General features: G+C 44.0%; 1 protein-coding gene across 12 annotated transcripts in view; it reads right to left on the bottom strand.

Annotated features, from left to right (window-relative positions):
• The window catches only part of LOC100723730 (monocyte to macrophage differentiation factor 2), a 137584-nt gene that overhangs the window by 21369 nt on the left and 91444 nt on the right, over nt 1-24771 (bottom strand). For all 12 annotated transcript variants that reach the window (XM_063234101.1, XM_063234103.1, XM_063234102.1 and 9 more), the window contains 3 exons: nt 6190-6437; nt 4847-5476; nt 4045-4082 (listed from right to left, as the gene is read on the bottom strand). In XM_063234101.1, coding sequence (XP_063090171.1) covers nt 4045-4082; nt 4847-5476; nt 6190-6437 — 916 coding nt within the window. The remainder of the gene's footprint in view (nt 1-4044; nt 4083-4846; nt 5477-6189; nt 6438-24771) is intronic.

The raw sequence follows: 24771 nt of genomic DNA on the forward strand, positions 1-24771 counted from the left end.
ATAAATATCTATGAAAACATAGATAATTGTGCAGGAAAATAAAAGTTATCAAAGAAATAACAGAAAATTAAATAAACCAATCATTCAAGAATTGGTTCCAGCTGGGCATGGTGGCACACACCTGTAATCTCAGCACTTGGGAGGCTGAGGCAGGAGAGTCTCTGTGAGTTTGAGTCCAGCCTGGGCTATAAAGTGAGTTCAAGGCCAGCTTGAACTGCATAATGAGACCCTGTCTTAAAAAGACCAAAAAAAAAAATTTTTTTTTTTTTTTTGCTTTAGTCCTCACAGCCTGTTTGGACAAGCCCTGAGGCATAGGCCCCCACCCCATGATAGCTCTGCAAGGGACTGAAGTATTCATTCTGTGAGTCTGTCACCAAGGCAGATCAGGATGATGCAGAAACATACAAACGGCAATCACAAGGTATAACACATTAAACAAAACAAGTTCACCATAGTAAAACGACCCCCTTTCAAACATCCTTATCCCACTGTTCTTGCTACTTTCTGAAATAGTTCTAGAAATCCTCTTTCCTGAGTGTCTTTTATAAGGTGTGATAAAAAATGTGGTGCATGCTACTGCCAAGTGCCATCCAAAAGAGAGGTGGCTCACAAAAGCATGACAGCGAGGCCTCGCCCACCTCATTCATAGGGTCTGGCACATGGCTTGTGGCTCTTCCCCGAAGCCAAAACGACCTAGAAAAGGAAACATTCTGAGTCAATTCAGAACAGGAAGGCAGGCATGACAGCACTAAACACTTCCAGAACTGCTGTAGAAAATGGCCAAAACCATGGGCTAAGTGGGATCAAAACAAGGGGAGCGCTCTGAAGGACAACGTATCTTTAGTGTAATACATTAAAACGTGCTTCAAACGCTCACCACGTGCTTTGATCATATGTCATGGACTTGCAGACTAATTTTCACCTGTGAATTTGCCCGATGGGATGCTCCTAATTAAAACACCAAATGCAGGCATCACTACTCACGAGGGAAATAACAAATCATTCAAAGCCATGAGGAGGCATTGACTTGTGTCTATGGGGAAGGCTCTTTTCAAAACCACAAGAGACACAGGTACTGCGAAAAGGGAGCCCTGGCTGGGATTTGGAGATGCAAACAAGCACAGCCATGTGGGAGACTGCAAGTGTCTCAACAGCCACAGCTAGAGCCAGCAGGCGTGGTGGCACAGCCCGCGGATCCCAGCATGATCACAAGTTCAAGTCCCACCTGAAAACCTTGGGGACTTAGTGAGGCCCTGTCTCAGCATAAAAAATACAAAAGAGCTTGGGATGCAGCTCAGCGTGAATTCCCAGGCTGGGAGGAGGAGGACACAGAGCTGCTGTAGGACATGGCAGACCCACTCCTGGGTATACCTGCAGGAAATGCTATCAGAATGAGAGCAAGGTGACTGCACTGCCAAGTTCACCCACACATGGAGCCGTACCGGCTGCCCATCAGAGAACGGACAGATAAAGAACACACAGCACGCATGGACACCTTACAGCAGCGGCTACACACAGAAGGAAGATCTATCCTTCCTGATGAGCCCAGATGAGCCCAGGGAAGGTCCCATCAGGTGAATACGTAAGTGAGGTACAGAAAGACATGAGGAAGCTAAAAGACTGACTCCTAGAAGAGGGGATAGAATGGTGGGAACCAGGGCTGAGCAGGGCATGAGGCCAAGAGGTCTACTGTAGGAGCCACTGCAATACTAACATTGTAAGCTTGGAGACTGCAGGGAGGGCGGGCGTTTTCCACACAAAATGGTCATTCCACATCGCACCCCACGCTGTACACAACAGATGCATGGGATTTCACCTGCTGACTAACCCTCACCCCATCAGCAGATCACAGCTTTCCATGCAGGAGTCAATAGTCACTCAAGGCTTCACACAAGAGCACAGGACCCTCAGGGAGAGTCCAGTGAAGACCACAATGACCCCAGATGCAGAGCATTAAGGGAAATTTCATGGTCATCCACATGCATATGATTAAAAAGAAACAGAGACAAAGCAATCTGAAGGAATGTGGCAAAATGCGACTGACAATGGGCCCAGGTGTGGATTCCCGGAGACTGGTACATTCTGCACCGTTCTGTTTTAGAAGTGCGTCACTATTTTAAAAAGGAAAGGGGAAAAAAACCTAAATGCTGTGAGCTTGCACCAGGCCTGGAAACCAGAATGTGTTTAGGCCCTCATGACGAATGACTGGAAACATAGCAAAAGCAGGCTGCTGCCGAAGGGAAGACCTAGCTCTTCCTGCTGGGCTTCCTTCCCCCAGCCCTACACAGGTGCCAGGATGGAAGATTCCAGTTTTTTTTGTCGTCTTTTTGAGACAGGGTCTCGCTATGCAGTTCAGGCTGGCCTTGGGCTCACTTTGTAGCCTAGGCTGGACTCGAACTCGCAAACAATCCTCCTGCCTCAGCCTCCCGGGCGCTGGGATTACAGGCGTGAGCCACCATGCCCGGTGGAAGGTTCCAGTCATATGGCACCTGCACCTCTGCGAGCAGGAGCAGGTGTGGGATGCTCCCACCACTGCATAACACCTCAGTCCCAGAACTAGTCCTGGCACAGAGCAGGGACATTGTCCCTTAAGAGGCCCCACATAAACACTGGGTCCCCTCACACAGAAACTCTATGGGATGTAGGTGCCACTCTGTGCCTACAGCTCAGCTCCTCCCTGCCTGTTATGGTTGGTGTCTAGATGTCCCCTCAAAGCCTCATGCAGTCATGGGGATGGGTGCTATACCCACCCTGGGGCAGGTAGCCTATGTACTTTGTAAGAGACAGAAAGAGTCGTCTCTCTCCCCCCTTTTGCCCTTTTTGCTCTTGTTCCTTTTGCTGTCTTCTGCCACCATGAACTGGTGCCACCGTGCCGTGCCACCCTGCCTTGGAGACAGCTGATTATGGACTGAAACCTCTACAAACTGTGAGCTAAATAAACGTTTCATCTTTTAACTTTGGATATTTTGTATTCACAATAAGAATAGTAACCAAGACACAGCCCACCATCATCTCATCCTGCATCAATGTCTTCTTGCCAAGGCTGCTTTGGGGCTGCTTTCTGCAGAATCCTGTCCCATACTGCTGAGAGGCAGTGTCTGGATTTCCCACACAGCATGAAACCCCACAGCTCGTGATTCTTAGTCAGCACATTAATATTCAAATATCAACCTGATACTGATAGGCACTTGGGAGAGAGGATCTGTGGTTAAGAGGTGTTCTGAGTTGGAGTCCACGTGGTCAATGGCAAGGACAGCAGTTCCCAGCCCACTGCTGACCTGAGACCATCTCTCTCAGGGCCCTGAAAGCCTACTTTGGAAGGGGACAGTGACTCCATCGTGGGAAGCCAGCACATGTGCACCACAGATCCCAGTTCCTCCCCACCACCTCGGCAGCTACCTTCACCAGCCTTTCAGTGTCATCTGTAGATGTGACTCTTGGATGGGTGGCTTCACTGAGAACTGCACATTTTTGTGTGTGCAAAGAATCAAGCAACAGATGCTTTTGTGGGGACTTTTCACCAGGTTCCACGACACTGCACAAGCAGGTGTGTGCAGCTCACAGCCTCCCATACTATTTGTCCCCAGCGTAAACATTTGGTACTGCTGTTCTTACAAGCCACCCCAGGGAGGACAATTCCCTCAGTGTCCGCTCAGCAGGCTCTTCTGCTAGATAATCCAGACAGCCCTGCCAGGTGCCTCTGGCAATGGAGGGCAGAAAGGGCCTTTCCATGGGGGCAGGTGCTGGTGAGGGCAACACTCTGCCCCAGAGCCTGGGGTCTACGCTTTCCTGGGAGCAGGGGACAGGCCACTTCAACCCAGCCACCAGGGAGAGGGGCCTGGAAGGCTCCCCAGAAACCTTACCCATGCTCCTAAGGATGCTCTTCTAGGGGAATTTCTCACCCAGAACTTGGGGGTGCAGGGAGAGGAGAGAAGGAGACTCAGAGACAGCAGCACAGAGGTGAGGTTGAGGGCTGACCCTGAGGTGGCTGCCTGGGAAATGGGAATTCAGTAAGAGGCAAAACAGTAACCCAGGCATACTTACAGTTGGGCCTGCTTCTCTGCTAGTTCCTTGGTTTTCTCCTACAATTATAAAGGAAAAAAATATGAGACAAAGGGAGAATATACACAGCGATACTTTCAGGTACACATTATTCCATCTGTGTGAGGAACACAGCACACTGTTCACACGACCCTGCTGTGCTGAGTTATGCATCATAAGCCCACTCCAGCACTCACCCAATCAAACTGGGTGGCACTGCCAAGTGATGTGTCCCAGGGCAAAGCCTGGGGACATCTGGGTGTATCTAGGGGAGGGTGGAGCCTCTTCTGGGTGGAAGCTGGGGATACTGTTCACTGTACCACACTGTCCTAAAGAGGTCCTTCAGGAATGAATTCTCTTGCCCACAGGTCCACAGTGCTCAGGCCAAGAGACAGAGTATGTCCCTGGACAAAGCCACCTGGTCCAGCACCCTCAACCACCAGCTGTAGCACTGAAAGCTTGGTATACAGAAAGCACAGGGTGCCAGCTGCAAACAAGGACCTGTGAGAGCTCCCTGAAGCACCCAGGCACCAGACACCTCACTGGGGCATGTAGAGGCCTCAGGCCAGGCCGAACCTGGGGGAGGGATATAGGCCAGAGTGACAAGGGACCCCGAAGGCCAGCCCTCCCTGAAGTTGGCCTGCAATGTCAAACTACTACTGATGCCAGCTAGGAGATGGAGAGGTGGAAAAGGCTGGCCTTCCATCCATCCTGGAACCACTGCACGGCATTGAGAGGAGTCGGGCCTTATGCCTAAGGCAAGCAGATACAGCTGCTACACAGGTCACCCAGCAGTGTCACTCACCCAGACTGTATCTCGGATCCTCCTGGCAATCTTGAGCAACAGTCGCCCAAAGGTGCCAGGCTCAAAGTGCATGGCTGAGTGCTGGATGCAGAGGCAGAGGAGGAAAGCGGGTGTCAGCTTGTAGTCATTGCCCCCTGGCTCAATCAGCGTCATGATCCTCTGCAGCAGTGCATCCTCCATATCAGGCTCAAACTCCAGGAGCAGCTGCCGCCGCCTGGGCAAAGCAGCCAAGGAGCAGGAGGCAGTACCACGGGCCCGGAGTGCAGCACCACATGTCCTGCAGCTCTGTGGTGGTCGCAGGTGAGCCAGGGCCCCAGCAGGCAGCAGTTGGGCCTGTGCAGGATCCTTGAAGAGCAGCAAGTAGTAGAGGCCCAGGGAGAGCAGGTCGCCATGCCGTAGCACCACAGCTCCCCGGCCCACTGCAGAGAAGTTGACAGCCACAGGCGCCCCAGCAATGGGTTCCAGCACCAGCCTAGCCGCCTCAGGGCTGCCATCTGGGGCTGGGCGCCGGCGGATGGTGCAGTGCAGGGGCAGGATGTCAGGAGCTGCCAGGCTGATGCTCGGCTTGCTGGATGGCGTGCGCTGGCCCACTGTGTGCTGCTCCCGGTTGAGCACGTACACTAGGCTGTCCTAAAAGCAGAAGCACAACTCAGGGGGATGCCGCCTCTGTGATTCCACACAGGTGAGGACAGGTAGAATGTGTTTCAGACTCTTCAGCTAGACTGCTATCTGAGGCCAGCAGCAGCAGCACTGAATCACCCCTCGCTGCCTCAGCCTGTGCCCACACTTGACAGGCCTAGCCTAGCTCAGGCTCTGAGGGCACCCACATTTAGTGTGCAGGCCCATCTTTACCACCAAACTACCATGGGTGTCTCCTGAGGCTCAAGCCCGGCAGCCACAGGAAAGTGTCAACCTGGTAGGGTGGGAAAAGACGAAGGGACAAGGGGACAAGGCTGAAGAGCAAGTGACACAGCAGCACTGTCACAGAGCAGGAGGTGGCTAAGGCCAGCTCAAACCCTGGCACAAGACAGAATGGCAAGAAATGGCTCTAGCTGGTGGGGCAGCGTGGCCTTACCCAGAAAAATGTTACCACCAAGTGGTGATCTGGCACCCACCATCACTAGGACAACAAGCAGGCTGGCCGGCCCTGCCCTGGGAACCCACACACCCTTCTCGGAAGGCCTGAGAAGCAGTATGGAGAGGACTGGAGAGCTCTCCACAAGGGCCTGGGGCGTAAGTCAGTGCCCCGTTTCCAACTTGCCCCTGCTCCACCCACCTCTATCTCCTCCTTTTTGCCACAAGGAGCACAATAGACCACATTCTGGGACCTAGGGGCAGCTCACGTGTTGCTGGCTGTAGCCCTGCAGGAGCAGCAGGTGCGGGGCCTGGAACAGGGAGCAGCGCATGGTGTCCCGGGCTGGCTCTTCAGGGCCCTGGGCAGCCTCAGGCAGGGTACTGGACGGGCTCAGGCTGGTCTCGCTGACTGTGCGACGCAGTTGGGGTGGAGGGGAGCCGCAGACAGTCCCTGGGGCCAGGCTTGGTGTTCCCTTGGCACGGATCCGCTGTAGTCTCCGGGCCTGGGCGTTTATCCCTGAAACAGGATCAATGTAGATACAGGGCCAGTGGCCATCGGCCGGGTCCTGCTGGATTTGAGTCTCACTAAGCCCCCTCTGACACCTGTTACTACTCTGTCAAAGCAGGTCTGGAGGACAAAGGCTCTGCCCCTCTAATAGGGGAGGCAGCACTGTAGTACTGCTGAGGTACCCCCAGAAAAGATGCTCCCAGGGCTGTCACAGAGCAGGCAGCCCAAATGTCACATCCTGTGGCTCAGAGGGAACCACATTGGGCCCCCTACAGGAGCAGGAGCCCGATGACACACCTCAGCTTGCACCATGGCCCTGGGCTCCAAATCTACCAAACACTCTCCCTGCTATAGCACCAGCCCCTGCCAGGTCACCATTCCACCCCAAAGCCTGTCCATCTATCTGTGTGGTCCTCTCGGCCCACCTGTGTGTCAGGCTAGATTCCCTGAGATAGGGGTGCTCTGACTACATGAGATGGAGCTGATCAGTCAGCGTGCTCCCCTCACTTAAAAGGAGGACCTGGTCAACCTGCCGTGTCACCATGCTGATCAGCTTCTATGATGGCACATCTGAGACTTCCCCAAGACTGCCTTGGATATTGCCAGGCCAGAGGGCACACACCAATGCACACACAGAAATATACCCACACACAACACACATGTGCGGACATGCACATACACACATACAAACCTAGCACTGGACATGCACAACATTCAGATGCACAAACACATGCACACATGTACAGAGAGGCAAATAACACATACCCCATAAAAGACTTAAAATCTCATGCTCACAAATGCAGGAAGAGCTCTCTAAATTGCCGCAGCTGCTAGGAAGGTTGACAGGCAGGAAGGATGGAACCCCGGAGACCATTCACTGCTCCCAGTTGACCCCAGTGTTTTCTTCCCTGAACATTCTGCCGAGTTCCCTCCATACAGACTTGTCTCCATCTGTGACATCCTGTCCTCCAGCCATTCCAAACAAAACCAGACAAAAGCCAAAAAGGAGGCCAGCACGCAGCCGGCAGAGCTGCCTTACTAGAGCCAGAGCCTCTGCTGAGCTCTGCCCTTCCCTACAGAAGGCCGAGCCGCCTGCCTGCCTGCGCATCTGCAGCCTGTGGGGGGTCGGGGTTGCAGGAGGAGCCGGTCAGCCGCAAAGCCAGGCTGGGAATATTCCTGCAGCAGATGCCCTGCAGGTGGGACTGCAGTCCCTGCCCAGTGTTATCCTACAGCTCAGTCTTGCTGCACTACCATGGAGCTAAATGGGAAGGAGAAAAAAACAGTCCAAATGATGCCCCAGGTGGCAGCCAGGCACACAGGCCAGCCTCTCCTCTTGGATTGCAGGGGCTCACAGAGGGCCCAGGATCCAGGCCAATTCTCCTGGGACGGCTGCCCCACACGGGAGGCCCACAGCCACCTTGTGCCAACTCAGAAGGCCTGTCTGCAGGTCAGAGCCAGGACAATGGCTGGGCGACTCTGAGGTCCCCTTTCTTGTTTTGGGTGGGCTCCTGTGAATGGAAGCTCAGTAGCACTGTCCACTGGCAACACCAGGATGGCCAGTGTCACAGGCAGCATGGATGTCTACCTGACATGGCTTCTTTCTTCCTCCACTGTTGTGGTTTATATCTAGATGTCCCCTCAAAGCTTCATGCACTCATAGATATGGTTTCGAGGAGGTGGCTAGATTACAGGTGTGTGATACTAGATTATGAGTTTGATATTAGATTAGTCCACTGATTAGGTTTAACATAGTTCTGGTTGTGGATAGTGGGAAGGGCCAACCTGGGTGTGGGTGGCGCCAACCAATAGGCCTGAATGGGAAAGGAAGGGTTTCCTACTTCTGGTCTACCCTGCCAGGAGCTGTTTCTCCTCTGCCATGTCCCTCTGCCTTGCTTTGGAGTTGCTTAGTCCAACCAACTATGGACTAAAATCTCTACAAACTATGAACCAAAATAAACATCTGCTCCTTTACCTTGTGAGAGTCAGGTATTTTGTCCCAGCAAAGAGGACATAACTAAGACATCTTCCCTTGCCCTCGGTGGGTCAGCCAGGAAGACACTATACACATGCACACTGAAGTGTGGGTAGACCCTACACAAGTACACCCCACAGAACTGCTGCCCAAAGAACCCTTCCCAGAAGCACCATGGTAAGAGATGGAGACTCTGAGCAAGGGCAGGAGAGACACAAAGTCTAAAACCTGGGGCTTAAAAGCACAGATGACAGTTCTTGTTTTCAGTGGAAGTGCATAAATAAAACACCTTTTTTTTCTTTTATATATTTTGTAGCTGCAGGGACTGAACCAGGATCCCATACATTCCATGGAAGCACTCTACACTGAGCTATTCCTCAGTACTTTTTCTTTTTATTTTGAGACAGGACCTCACTAAGTGGGCAGGCTGTCCAGAACTTGTGATCTTCCTGCCTCAACCTCTTGAGTAGCTGAGATTACAACTGTGCACCACCATGCCCAGTGAAATGCTCAGTGGCACACGGGGGGACCAGGCACATCCCATCTGAGGACATGGTTGGGAACCTTAGCTGTTTCACTCCAAGGACCACTTACTTTCAGGTATTTGCTACTGCATACACCTAGGAGAAAAATGGCATTGCCCAAGATTCTAAAAATGCAATGCAGCCAGGACAGGCCTTAGATGGCTCCATAGGCATCCTAAAGACAGGCCAACTTGGGAGGAAATGCCTGACATGGAAATGGAAAAGAGCAGAGGCGAAAAGCGCAGCTGTGGGGCACAGTGAAGGCCCCGGGCTGCTGGATGCCTCGGCACCTGCTCAGGGTGCAGCTCCATGGGACAGCAAACCTGGCAATCTTGGTTACCCACAGATACTTCTGGATGAAGGAAAGGATGACACCACGGGCCACACCACTCTTTCCTTCATTCCTTTCCTGTCACTTTCACGGAGACTCTGTGTGGACTGGGAGGCAGCGATGTTAACTTTGACAACAGCTGCTAATGGTTACCAGAGCTGCCAATGCTGCTCTGCGCTGGCTCCAATGACCCTGGAAAGAAAAACACTGCTCCCTTCCTGCACGTCACCAGGTTCCTCCATAAAGTCACCCTGCAGGTTTCCCCTCTGGTCATTTTCTCTTTCCTCCCTGACTCTGGGAAGCACATCTGGACACCCTTCCCAGCTTATGGCCTCAGAGACAGGATCCTGGCTAGAGACAAGTGGGTACCACAACTTTCCTGTGCTGGGGAGTTTTACTAAACCCATTTGGGCCACTTTTGCAGTGATTTCTTGTAACAGCTGGGAATATGCTGCTAAAATAAACTCTTGGCAGTTGCTGCAAATTCAGAGGTCAGACACCTTCAACAAATCTCTTTTTTTACTAGAATACTCTCTTCAGCAAAGCAGCGATGCACAGTGCTGCACTCCTGTAATCCTAGCACACAAGGAGGCTGGAGAAAAAGGATAACAAGATCCAAAAAGATCCAGAGCACATCTAAGTTGAGCAACGTGGTGACTTGGTCAGAACCTGCTCAGAATAAAAAAGGACTGGGAAAGTAACTCTGTAGTTCCGTGTAAGGGCCCTGGGTTTGATCCCCAGTGCCATTAAAAAAAAGAAAGAAAGAAAGAAAGAAAAGAGAAGAAAAAAACAGAAAAGTCACAGAATCCACCAATCAACAATCCACGGTATGAAATCACCTAAAATGTACAAAAGAGAAGTAAATATCTGAGGATAAGTCATGAGCACCTTCTTTATTCTCAGTATTTCCCATTTAAAGCCATTTCACTCTTAACAATAAACCTAGGAAGACACTGCAGCTGGACGGGAAAACAACCCAGCTTCCTGCAACCAAACTGATCGTTGGGGAAAATTCTAAAGCTTGGCAGAAGATGTACATGCAGGTCCCTTCTTATGGGGTGCAGGGGCTGTGAGGGCCACTTCCACTCACCCTGTACAAGACCCACCCCCCTTGGCAGGCAAGGAGACAAGTGAGAGGGACAAATCGGGAAGAAAGGAAATTAAACCACAATCATGCGAGCAACGTAACTGTATATGTGAAAAATGCAAAGAAATATAAGGACAAATTACTAGAATTAAGTGAATTTAACAAGACGATGAGACAGGGCAAATATGCAGAATTTAAATAATACTTTCAAATACCAGCAACAAAGGATAAAAAGGATATGCGAAAAATACCACTTATAATAATGTAACTCTTTTAAATCTACAAGATATTGTTGACAAATCAAAGACTGATGAACTCCGGATTTTTAAGTGGGGGAATGTAAAACCATTACTTCTCCCCACACTTTAGGATCGGCCCATGCAACCTTAAGAAAAGTCTCCACAGAAGTCAAAACTGGGCACTTTAGCTACAGGTAGTGGCTTCACTGTAAGCTACAGGGACAGATGGTGCAATGGAACAGGTATGAGGGATCTGGAACTGAATGTCACACATACAGAAGGGACAGACTTTTGGGTAAATAATGTGGAATCCACTCCATGTACATATGGAAAAACATGAATCGTGACCCCGACACCTTACATTGGCTGCAATACCTAATGCCAAATGGAGTGTGGGTCTATGTGGGAAAGGTTAAAAATAAAGCTTTAGGAAGAAACCATGTTAGAAATAAATACCCTTGGTCGGAGTACTGAGCAGCAGAGAAACAGCTCTCCGAGACTTGGTGTCCAGATGCTGGCACAGAGCAACATGAAAAAGAGAAGGAGGGAAGTCGACCCTTGGGCCCAGAAAAGGTCTGCAGTGAGAACTGAAGCAAAGAGGCAGAAGAAGAATATGGCAAGTGTCGTGTTCTCCCTGAAGCCTGATTCACAGCATGTGACAGGTGGCTCACACCCACAGATGCACAGCGACTACTGGCAGCTCCAGAGGCCTCCAACAGAGAAACGCATCAGTGGAACAGAGCAGTGGAACCAGTCTGTTGTGGCTGGTGAGTTACATGAATTTAAATGTCCCCCAGGAGAGGTTAATTGGCTGGTAGCCTTCTTGGAGAGGGACCAACTGAGCTAAGAACTCAAAGCAACTGTGGGCTGGCCCCATCTAGTGACTCCCACAGCAAGTTGAGGTGGAACCCAGTTTAAGTCAGCAGGAGTTCAAAGCCAGCAGGAGGGCACATAAGAGTGCTGCAGGCTGAATAAATCAGATTCCAGCCTCACAGCCATAAACCACCCTGAGCCTCAGTGGAACTAAAGCTGCAGACTTGCTAGGACTATCCAGTGTCCACTAGACTATAAATCTACAGCTGTCTTGCTGGGATTAATCAACGCAGATCTGGGCTCTGTCTGGTCACTCTAACAGTGACAACAGAGACATGCCCTGAAGTGAACGTTTTTTTTCTTTTATATGTTTATACTGTTCTTATTTTATATACGTATGAATAATATTTCTACTTTTTTGTTGTCACTGTTGTTCTGTTACTTTTATTTCTTCCTTCTCTCTTTTTTATAAATCCTCCAAACTTCGCATAATCTTTGTCCGCCAGCCTTGCTTCTAACCTCTTCCTCTTCTTCTATTTCTTTTCCCTAACCTCTTTTTAAACTTTTTCTCCTGAGGGTAAAAATCACTACAGTGAGGGCATATTTACATTTTTTTTCTTTTTTATCAGTACCAGGGATCGAACTCACGACTCACGACTACACACTTGCAAGGCAGGCGCTTATGCCGCTGAGCTAAATCCCCAGCCCCCCGGGCATATTTACTATATATAATTTTCTGGTTCATTTTAGATTTTGTTATATAAGCACAAATACAGTTCACACATGAAGGTGGAAAATCAATTGTTACCACAGTTTATCATTTTCTAGGCTGTGTTTGATGCTACTGCTATTGCTGATTGTACTACTTTAGTGACATAAATTATCCTCATCAATTGTTCTTTCTAATATGCCAAGACTGAGATTGCTTAAGAGTCATAAAAAATACTATAGGTCAATGCCAAAGAACCAGGAGCTAGGCAAAATAGGCAACAGCTTCTCATCCCCAATAAATTGAACAGGTAGGATCTTGCAACAAACTCAAAGCCAAAAAGCCAGTTACACATGGAAGACATATCTGAGAAAGTCACTAAGGGTGCTTAATACTAGCAATAAAGCTATCTGTCAATAAGCAATTTACTAGCATCAACCCAGGAATTAAACTTAAGAAAACATGAGAAGACACTTATGCCTTAATATGCAACCCCAGACTTCCAACTCACAAAAGGCAAACCCAGGGGACAATGAGGTGGAATAACTCAAAAGCCACCCACCTGGACTCTCTGAAGGGTAACAGCAGAAGTAGCAAAGCAGATGAATGAGGCTCTAGAAAGAATCAAATGAAAAATACTTCATATAACCTCAGAGATGGTGGCCATAATGAAACACATGATTAGTGACTCCATAGCACATACAGATAAAAAAAACAGAGATTAGGAAAGTTATGGAAACCATGAACACTCAAAATAAGAAAGAAATAGAATCCATGAAATAGATTCAGACAAATAATCCACAAAAAATTCCACTGAAAGTATATGCAGCAGAATGAGCCAATGTGAGAACAGAAAAACAGATACAGAAGACAGGATTCCAGCTGGGTATGATTGAACATACCAGTAATCCCAGCACTTGGGAGGCTGAGGCAGGAGGGTCACCACGAGTTCAAGGCCAGCCTGGGCTACATAAGCAAATTTAAGGCCAGCCTGGACTACATAGTGTTATCCTATATCAAAAAGAAAAAAGCCCACAGTATTTCAGTTAGCAATCATGAAAAAAAAAAAAAGATTTCCTAAAAACAGCAAGAAACTAGGAAAAATCAATCTGATAGCTGCTAGGTGATACAGAGAGAGTAATATAGGATTGATTGGAGTCAATCAAAAATCAGGTGATAGAGACTTTAAAAAAAATTCCATCTACAGAAGTAATGGCAGGAAACTTCTCAAGCATGGGGAAAGAATCTAATATAGAGATAAGAGAGGCATACAGAACTCCAATTAGCTATGGTCAAAAAATATCTAGGCCAAGGCATATAATAGTCAAGATTCCAGAAATTCAACAGAGGAACAGAATATTAAAAGCTCTTAGAGAAAAGAAACAAATCACCTATAAAGAAAAGCCCATCAGTATCGCAGCTGGCTTCTCAATGTAAACCCTCACTCAAGGAGAACTTAGAGTGACGTATTTCAATCCCTAAAATCCGTAAAAGAAAATGATCTCCAGCCCAGATTGACATACCACACAAAACTATCTTTCAACACTGACAGAGAAATGAGATACTTTCATGGCAAAGAACACCTGAGGAAATTCATGACCAAAAACCAGTATTCCAAAGTGTTCTGAATGACATTCTAGAAAGACATAACAAGGACTACAACTTCATGAACTCTAAAAGAATGAATCAGCCAGGCAAGGAAAGCAATGAAGTAGAGAGGAAAAAAGGGGAACTGACATCAGGAAAATAACATAACAAGGTTAAGTCAATACATACCAGTTATAACCATCAATGTAAAGGATCTCCATTCACCAATCAAAAGAAATAGACTGCTAGAACTGATCAAGAAACAAGATCCAACAATATGCTGCATAGAAGAAACATATTTAGGTTGAATATTGCTTGCCTTCACTCAATCATCTTTTTATGAATTCTTTTTGTTTTTTTTCCATTTGTTGTTTTTACCCCAGGTTTTTTAAAGAATTCTTTTTTAAAAAAATTATTTATTTATTTATCAGTACCGCACGACTGTGCACTTGCAAGGCGCTTATGCCGCTGAGCTAAATCCCCAGCCCAATCCCAGGTTTTTTAAAAACAGTTTTCAGTTGATGTTCATGAAGGGAGTGGTAAACTGTGCCATTAATGAAAGGAAATCCTATCTAAGACAGTGCATTTCTTTACAGAGTTCTGTCGTAACATCCTTTGCGCCCTCTGCTGGAAAAGTAGAATTGAGTCTGAAATAATGCGTTTTTAACTGTATCCTTTAGTATTATAGGTGTAGGACAGAACTGTATCGTATCTCTGTGAATGTAAAATATCCTGTACCTGCTTTATGATACATTATGGTGATTGTGCTTTATCAAAGCTGTCTTCAATGGTGTTACTCTAGAATATTTTCTTTCCAGATGATGATTAAGAAACTAATAAAAAATGGTGCTAGATACAAAAAGAAAAAAACACCTTTAATTCAAAAGAAATCTATACACCAAAAGTCAAAGGATGGAAAACAGCATTCCATGAGATAGGAACCCAGAAAAAAGCATGGATAGCTATTTTATTTGCAGACAAAGTGGATTTCAAGCCAAGACTGATCAAGACAGACAAAGAAGGTCACTACATCCTCGTAAATCCAACAATCCAGGAGGAAGAGGTAACAATCATAAATATATATGCACCAAACTATATAAAACAAATTTTAACAAATAAGAAAAACCAGATAAGCTCAATTACAATTGTAATGAAGGACCTCAATACTCCACTGTCACAAACAGACCAGCTAGATGGAAAAAATTCAACAATGAAACATCAAAACTGAAACAAACAGACTTAGTAGATGCCTACATCTACTAAGGAGATGGAGTATTCTACCCCAGAGTATCAGAATATATACTCTTCTTAGCTGCAAATGGAATGATATCCAAAAAAGATCAATACTGCTAGTTCATAGAACTAGTACACTTAAAGAAATGCAAAGCAATGAAATTATTCCATATATGCTATCTGATCATAGTGCAATGATATTGGAAATCAATGGCAAAAGAAATCACAAGAACTGCATAAACGGGGCTGGGAATTTAGCTCAGTGGCATAAGTGCTTGCCTTGCAAGCGCGCAGTTGTGAGTTTGATTCCCAGTACCAACAACAACAAAAAAAAGAACTTTATAAACACATGGAAATTAAATAATACCTTCTGAAAAACCAATGAGTCACAGATGAAATTAAAGGACAAAATTAAAAAAAAGAAATTAAGACAGTTTCTACAATTAAATGATAATGCCAACATAACACTCTGGAACTTGTAAGACACAATAAAGTGGTGAACACCCATATCAGAAAAACAGAGCAAGCTCAAATAAACAACCTAATATTGAACCTCAAGCATCCAGAAAAAAAAGAGCAGGCCAAACCCAGGGCTTATATGAAGGAAGAAATTTTAAAGATCAGACTAGAAATTAAAGCAATGGAGACTAAGAAAACAATTACAAAGAATCAATGAATCAAAGAGTTGATCTTTTGAAAGATTAAGAAAATGGACAAACTCTTAGCTAAACTTACCAAAAACAAAAAGGAAAGAAAATACTCAAATCCATTCAGTTAGGAATGAAAACAATGAAATCACAACAGATCCTGAAGAAATCCAGAAGACCATCAATACCTGCTTTAAGAACTTATATGCTAATAAGGTGAAAAAGAAATGGGAGAGATTCCTAGATATATATTATCATAGCTGAATCAGAAGATATAAAAATTCTAAATAAACCAATACTAGTCAATAAAATTAAAGATGTGATTAAAAACCTACCAACAAAGAAATGTCAAAGCCCTGATGGATTCACTGCTGAATTCTACAAGAAATTTACAGAAGACCTAATGCATCTACTTCTCAAACTCTTTTTTTTTTGTCTTTTTTGTTTTTATTGGTACCAGGGATTGAACTCATGACTGCACACTTGCAAGGAAGGCACTTATGCTGCTGAGCTAAATCCCCAGCCCCTACTTCTCAAACTCTTTAATGAAACTGGAAGGGAATCAATACTCTAAAATTCATTCCTGGATGAAAGCATTATGTGGATATCAAAACCAAAAAAGAATCCAACCAAAAAGAGAACTACAGCCAAATTTCTCTCAAAAACACAGTAACACACAGGCAAAAATCCTCAATAAAATACAGACAAACAGAATGCAGCAAGTCATCAAGAAGATTATACAGCTTAACCAAGGAGGATTCCTCCTTGCAAAGATTCAAAGATGATTCAACTTACAAAAATCAATAAATGTAATATACCATATAGATAGAGCCAAGGACAAAAAACATAAGATTATCTCAACAAATGCAGAAAAAACTTTTGACAAAGTTCAGCACCCATTCATGATAAAAAAAAAACCTTCAGAAAATTGGAATAGATGGTCATTATCCCAATCTGATAAAAACCACCTATGACAAAACAACACCCAACATCACACTACACAGACAGAAAGCAAAAAGCTTTTACTCTAAAATCAGGAACAGGACAAGGATGTCTGCAATCACCACTCTCATTCAATATAGTTCCAGAAATATTAGTCGTATCATTGAGACAAGAGAAAGAAGTAAAAGGATACAAAAGAAAGAAGTTAAATTATCATTATTTGCAGATGACATGATACTCTACATAGATGACCCCAAAACTCCACCAAAAGACTTTCAGATTTAATCATCAAGTTCAATACCATAGCTGCATACAAAGTCAACAGTCAAAAATCAATAGTATTCCTATACACAAATAACAAGCCCACTGATAAATTAGGGAGACAACACTTTTCACAATAGCATCAAAAGAACAAGAAATAAATAAAGAAAATAAATACCTAGAAGTCAATCTAACAAAGGAAGTAAAAATTCTCTACATTGAAAACTAAAATATCTTTTAAAACAAGGAAATTGAAGAGCATATCAGAAAATGCAAACACATCCCTTGTTCTTGGGAAGGAAGAACCAATACAGTGAAAATGACAAGGCAGGGGCATCACAATCTCTGACTTTAAATTATACTACAAAGCCACTGTGATAAGAACAGCATGGTACTGACAAAAAAAAACCAACCAGACCTAAGGGTCAATGGAACACATTAGAAGATGGAGAAACAACTCTAAACACACTCAGTCACCTTATCTTTGACAAAGGGAACAATCACCTTCACTGAAAGAAATACAGCCTCTTAAATGGTGCTGGGAAAACTGGCTTTCCATATGCCTAAGATTAAAACTAGACCCATATCTTTCACCATGCACTAAATTAAAATAAAAATGGATCAGAACTCTAAATATTAACACAGAAACACTAAATCTGCTGGAAGATAGAATAGTTAGAACTCTTTAAGACATTGGTGTAGGCAAAGACTTTATGAACAAAACCCCAATCATATAGGAACTATCACAAAGAATCAACTACTTGGATCTCACCTTATTAAAAAGCTGTTTCACAGCCAGCAAAATCGTCAACAGAGTGAAGAGACAACTCATAGTGTGGACAAAATGTTCTTCCAACTGTTCCTCAAAGGACTAATATATAAGTATATAAAGAACTCAAGAAACTCACATCCCACAAATTTAAAGATACAATCCAAAAATAGGCATCTGAAATGAACAGATACTTTTTAGATAAACAAATACAAATATCAAACAAATACATGAAAAAATGTTCAACACCACTGGTTATTTGAGAGATACCAATTAAAACAACACTGAGATTCTAGCTCACTTCAGTATAATGGCTATTATCAAGAAATCAACCAATAACAAATGCTGGCAGGGGATGGGGGAAAAGGAATCCTTCTCCACTGTTGGTGGGAGTGTACAATGGTGTAACCACTGTAGAAATTGGTATGGGGACTCCTGAAAATACTAGGACAAGAGGTTGCATTCTACCCAGCTATTATCCTTAGCATCTTCCCAAAAGAATTAAAAGTATCATACCACAGCAATACATGCACATGTTTATAATAGCTAATGCACAGTTGTAATAGCTAAATGTTGGAAATAACCCAAATACCCACCAGCTGATGAGTGGGTAAGGAAGATGAAATTTTTTATACAATGGAGTGCTACTCTGCCATAAAGAAGAGTAAGCTTGAGATATTTCTAGCTAAATGGATGCACCTTGAGATCATTCTCCTAAGTGAAATTAGATACACATGTACATACTGCATTGTTTCCCTAGTATAAGAAACTCAAAGTGTAAATAAGGACCAAATGTATAATAAGTATTGGGAAATAGGAGGAAAATGCTCAAGGGAGTAGAGAGTGAGAAAGGAAGGAAGGGACAAAAAAAGAACAGAAGGAAAAAATGGAAACAAAGCTTCTGTAGGTAAGGAGGGGAGGAGGGGTTGAAGGGAGGCGAGGAGAACAGCAAAAAAAGAACAAGTTGTTATGTACAGGTATGAATTCTGTGTGATGAATGTGATCATTATATGCATCTAAAATGTACCAACAAAATCTGATTAAAAAATAAAGTGGACCTATAAATAAATAAATAAATAAATAAATAAAGCATGGAATATTTACAAAGACAAACCATAGCAAGCAATAAACTAAATCTACAAGTTTCAAAAGAACTGACAGAACATACAATCTTAAAAAGAAAGGAATTAAGCTAGAAGTAAAAAATATGAAAAGTAGAAAATCACCAAGTGTTACAATTAAGAAACATATTTGCAAATATTCTAAGGTCAAAGAAAAAATTCTATTGTTAATTAGGAAATATTTGGTATTGGGTGATAACAAAGCTGTTACCTATCAAAACTTGTAAAGTGCAGCTAAAGCAGAACTTGGAGGGAGACTTGCAGCCTATATTAAAAGAGAATCATGTACAAAATATATATTAAAAGAGAAAAGATAAACACGTCAATAGAATATCAGGAAGTTAAACAAAAAAGCAGGAAATTAAACCCAAAGTAGAAGGTAAGTATGCCAACTAGAAACTAAATAGAAAAAACATGTAACATGTAAATATAATAAGGCCAATACTGTTCAATGACAAGGTTAACATAATCAACAAATTTTGAGCAATACTGATCAACAAGAGTAGACTACTAATAATTTGGTGGCAATTAATATGAAATTTTACACAAAATAGACAAATTCCTAAGAAGAAACAACTTGCCAAAACTGGCTCAAAGATAGAGGATCTGAATAGTCTTTTAAATAGCCATTGAGGGACTTCCAGGAGAACATGGCAGATAGATAGCAGCAGCTACGGAGGCTTTCTGAGATACCCCGCTTAAAATCCAGGAATGGTGCATTACGGTGAGTCCTAAGCAAGGGGAGATACACCCTGCCGACCCAGGAATGAACTAAGCTAAGAGAAACCAACTGGAAATCCAATCCTGGTGCTATAACAGGAACAGATAAAATCTCAGCGCAGGAAGCTAGAACCCACGCCCCTGGAAGCTGTGATTTGAATTTCCTGCTGCCGCTGCTGGATCCAAATCTGCAGGACAGGGAGAGAGATGCGCAAAAGCTCTGAGAGCGGAAATCTGCGAACGGAGTTGAGAGCAGGACTAGCAGGGAGCCCTACATTGACTTGCGGCGAGTGAGTGTAACCAGGACCCTTCCATAGAGTAGGAAGCTTCAGCAAAGGACATACTGGGACTGGGCAGACTACCCGGAACAGGATGCTGCAGTGATTTCAGTCACATATTCCCCTATCAAGTGGGATTGGTGTGGAGTGCCTGGCCTGGTTGACGCCGCTCACTAAGACCCAGTAGGTTAGCCCAAACCAGGTCCCAGCAAAGGCTGCCCAGGTCTGTGTCTCCCTAGTACACTGCAGTGGGCGGGAACACCTAGCCGGCGCAATTCAAACAAACTGTAACCGACAAAGAGAAAAAAATTGGGTCTCCTACATTCACTTGTATGGAAGGAACAAAAAGTATGGGAAGAGGAAGCAACAAGAAAGGGTCCTCAGTCCCCAATCCTGAGAACACTGATCCAGGAAAGGGAAACGCAAAGGAAGACAGAAAACATGCAATATCAGACACGGCACCAATAGACATAAAGCAGTATCTCCAGAGCCTCACAGACGAGTTTAAAAATGAAGTATTTAACAAAATAAAGCAAGATATAAGTAGAATAGTTAGAGAAATGCTAAGCACCGCCCAAGAAAAAACAGATGGTGGAACGGAAGAACAGAAAAAAAAGGGGAGAATTGTTTGATGGAGAAAATAGAGAAAACATAGAACACGTGAAGCAGGTTCAAAGAGATTACCAGGAAACTAAAGACTCTATCAAAAGCTGGCATAACAGCTTGAAAGAAACTAAGGATAGATTATCTGAATTGGAGGGCAGATTTGTAATATGGGAGCATGAATGAAAAACTTCTTAAAAATAACAAGAAAACAAACAGCAATAATGCAAAGGCTAGAAGATGATAAGAGGATCTATAACTTAAGAATTAAGAACATAAAACAAGGGACACAAACAAATGGACTACAAAAGCTATTCACAGAAATAATCCAAGAGAATTTTCCTAATTTTAGCAAAAGGTAAAGATACTCAGATGTATGAGGCATACAGGACCCCAGCCACCTACAACCCAAACAGAGCTACACCCAGGCATATAATAATCAAACTTCCAGAAATCCAATACAAGAACAGAATACTAAAAGCCGTCAGAGACAAGAAACAGATCACTTACAAGGGAACACCCATCAGAATTACAGCAGACTTCTCGGCACAAACCATCAAATCATGAAGAGTGTGGGGGAAATATTTCAAGCTTTGAAAGATAATAACCTCCAGCCAAGATTGATATATCCTGCACAACTGACTCTAGAAATTGATGGAAAAACAAGGTGCTTCCAGGATAAAGAGGAACTAGGGGAATTTGCAACCACCAATTCAACTCTACAGAGAATACTGCAGGATATTCTAAAAAAGGAAAATACCAAGACTTCAGAAACAGTGGCAGAGAGGCCACAATGAATGGAGCAGAAAGCAAAATGAAGAAGACAAACTGACAACTAATGACAGAAAAAGAGCTCAACAGAAATGAGGCAGAGAAGATTGGATGGTAGGAACAGCTATTTTGGAGAAAATGAGACATCATAATAGCTAGTGCTGATTTAGTATCATCTTGCTTTGAAGTCCCATCAAGCTTTTATTCTTCTGTCTCCATCGGTCTTAAAAGGTTATATCTTATTGGATTTTATTATATGTGATAATATAAGTAAAAACTTTATAGACAAGGAGATTATACAGAAACCATTGTTCATTTTCTGATAGTTGGTTCTAAATACCCTGTAATACTGTCATTCTCTTGAATGGTTTTACATTGTCTTATGTTTAGTGCTACAGTATATGAAATTATACTCAAAGATTTCAAGGAAAGAGACACTATGCTAACTACTTTTATGTCAGAATATCTTGTAGTGAAACACAAGTTAAACAACTATTTTGTTTAAATGGTTATGCTTTGACCTGCGCTGGTTTGTTGTTATGCCCTCTTTAATCTCAATCTCCTTTTTTAAAAATTATTTACTTTTTTATTTTTATCTTTTTAATTAAGGGAAAAATAAAAAAAGCAGGATACATTATAGTAACCCAGTCTGATTTCCTATTAAGTTGATTTGAAACCCTGTATAGCCCTCACCATCTTGCTTTGACTGATTTTCCTCTATTCTGCTTTGCTTGATAGTACCAAGTTTGAAAGTATAGGCAAAACTGTGAAGACAGTAAGGTTCATTATGATGCCCATTCTGGTTGACTATTATCTTCTTTTAAAGTCCTGTAATGTCTCCAATGTTTTGGTTTTATTCTTTACTGTTTTGTTCAGTTTTATTATAACTGATGATATAGGCAATTCTTTTTAAGATAGCAAGAGGCAGTATGGTAACCATTGTTGATCACCTAGTATTTTGTTTCTACATTATCTATTATGCCCATTCTTTTGATTTGACTGACTCTGTTCTGTTAAGGCACATTTGGTTTTACTGTCTTCAAAACAAGTAATAAGAACTATAGGATTAATAAAACCCAAAATGTGTAACTGTCATTAATACAAAAGAAAGGTTTTGTTGGATCATTGAACAAAACTGTTTCCAGTCTCACTGTTTGAAAGTCCACTTTATATGCTTTAATTTTGTAACTGCAACAACTATTTCTAAGATAACAATATATAATCTATTAACTAGTGATTTCCTACTGTTTATATTTTCTGAAATTCTGTATAACTTGTACCCTTTTTCTATTTTTTTTCTTTTTCTCCTTAAATTAATAAAATAAAATAAAATAAAATAAAATAAAATAAAATAGCCATTGAACTGCTGGTAGAAATAGAAAGAGGCACTAATCCACTCAAAATTTTAAAAATATCTATGAACAGACTGCTACCTACAACTGCATGAAGAGATATGTACGCCCCTTAAAATGTCTCCATCGCTCTACAGAAGAACCCCATTTAAGGTGCTACCCTACAGAAGTAATCACAAAGGTGCTGAATTGAACGTTCTGTTCAGAGATGCATACAGTCATTTCCATAACCGTTATTTATGAACAGATAGAAAATTCAACAGGGAATATTATGGTTATGTGCACCCATTCACTAGCAGTAAAATGATCTTCACAACATAAGGAAATAAATTCAGGAAGCTCAAAAACAGAGAGCATATAACTTTGTACACAAGTTGATTTAAATTATGTAAGAAAATAAATGCACATCCTGAGAAGACTGATAAGTGCCAAACTATTAAAAGCAATTCTCTAGTGACTTTGCAGGGGGTTTCTTTTCTCTTCTTTATACTTCCTCTTACTTTCCAAATTTTCCACAACAAGGAGGTCCTATTTCTTAAAGCGCAAGAAAGTACTATTTTACAATACTGAAGAGGGTGGCTTCCACAGTAACACTTGGACCTTCTCACACTGGCTGAGTCCCAATGCCAAATGACAGCTCTGGGAAACAACCTAATTAGAGTAACGGATGAGTAAGGAGATCAAAGGCTTAGGCTGTTTGTCAGAGTCACAGACAGGCAGAGCTTTCCATGACTGTGTCATTGAGAGCAGTGAGGCACAACCATGAAGGTTTAGAGCCGAAGCCAAGTCCAGGCCAGTGACCCTGAGGTGACTTATAACCCCTTCTTAGAGGGGTTCAGAGTCAACAGCTAGCTCCCTCTGCTTGCCAGGCTCGACCTGGGGGAGGGCTGCAGTGTTTCTGATCCCGCTGGATATTCCATCCTGGATCTGGGTAGCAACACAGCTGACAATCTGCTACTGGTTAGCAAGTCTCCTGACTCAACACTGAGAAACTTTCTCTTGCCACCTGAGAATGGCCCGACTTCTGCCCTGCTGTACACTGAGAGCCCTACCATCCAGTCGCTGCAGTGTCCCACTGTTTGGTGCCCTGTAGGCCTGGGTGGCAGGGTCCACATCTTTCCTTTGGACTGAGCCTCTGCCCGCTACTCCCTTAGCCTTGTTTAGGGGCTTTATACTCTAGTCCCTTAAATACCTTCACTTGTCAGATTCATTCTGAGTCCTTGGAACTATATCTGAATCTATTTGTATGTGTGTGTGTATGTGTGTGTGTGCATGCGTGCGTGTGTGTGCGCGCGCGTGCCTTTGTGTTTTCACATTTCTCTTTTATTATTTATTTTGTCTTTTCTGGGACACGGTTTCACTATGCAGTTCAGGCTGGCCTTGAACTCACTTCATAGCCCAGGTTAGCCTTGACTTGCAGTGAGCCTCCTGCCTCAGGATTATAGATATGTGCCACCCTACCTGCTGTGTGTTTACATTTCCTAACGACCAGCTAAGGACTGTAATGTCTTCTTATTTGTTTGCTAAGACTGTCGTGATAAAGTGCCACAGAAGGGCTGCCTTCAACAACAGGTACTGCCTGTAAGGCCATAAGGCTGAAGTCTTATGTCACAGGTCTAATTTCTCCTGGAGCCTCTCTCCTTGGCTGCAGACGGTACCTTGTGTCCTCACAGCATCATCCCTCTGTGTGTGTCCATGTGCTACTCACCTTCCATTAAAAGGGAGTCACTTTTAAATGGGTTCCACCCATATGATCCCATTTTATCTTAATGTCCTCTTTAGGGACTCTTCAGATATGGCTACCTCCTGAGGCACTGGAGTTATGGCTTCAGCAACTGAACTTGGGCAGGGAGCCATGATTCAATCAAGCCATGCTTGATCAGAGTTCACAAGGGTCAGTCAAATCCACAGCACCTGTATCAACAGGCCACCGAGGAGGTTCCCCGTCGGCATTTACTGCTATTGCTGCTTCCCAAGAGATGGGGCACAAGCCCTTTCTTAGGGGACAGCTCAGCCCCAGAGCCCTCTGAGCTCCTCATTCTGTGTCAGGTGCCACTATGGCATACCCTAAGCTGTCCACCACGCAGCCTGCAGGTCAACACAATGCAGACTTGAAACCCTGCCCCTAACCTGGGCTCTGTCAGAGCTGGAGAGGGTGGACAAAGAGGAGGGACGGAGAGAGGGAAGGAAGGGCTTACCGCCAGCCACAGCCAGCCTCCCAACCTGCACTGCGTCTCTCCCCGTATCTGACTCTGTCACTGGCTTCTTAAAACCACCCACAAAGAACAGATGTTCACAGATGGCCAAAGAGAAACAGGCCAAGAAGAGGAACAGACAATTCACAGATGGAACCTGCAAGCGACTATGAGCCACCCAGGTGCTCA

Source organism: Cavia porcellus, unplaced genomic scaffold (genome assembly GCF_034190915.1).
Source record: "Cavia porcellus strain 051 isolate PalLab524CR breed Dunkin Hartley unplaced genomic scaffold, mCavPor4.1 scaffold_23, whole genome shotgun sequence".
Classification (NCBI taxonomy): Eukaryota; Metazoa; Chordata; class Mammalia; order Rodentia; family Caviidae; genus Cavia; species Cavia porcellus.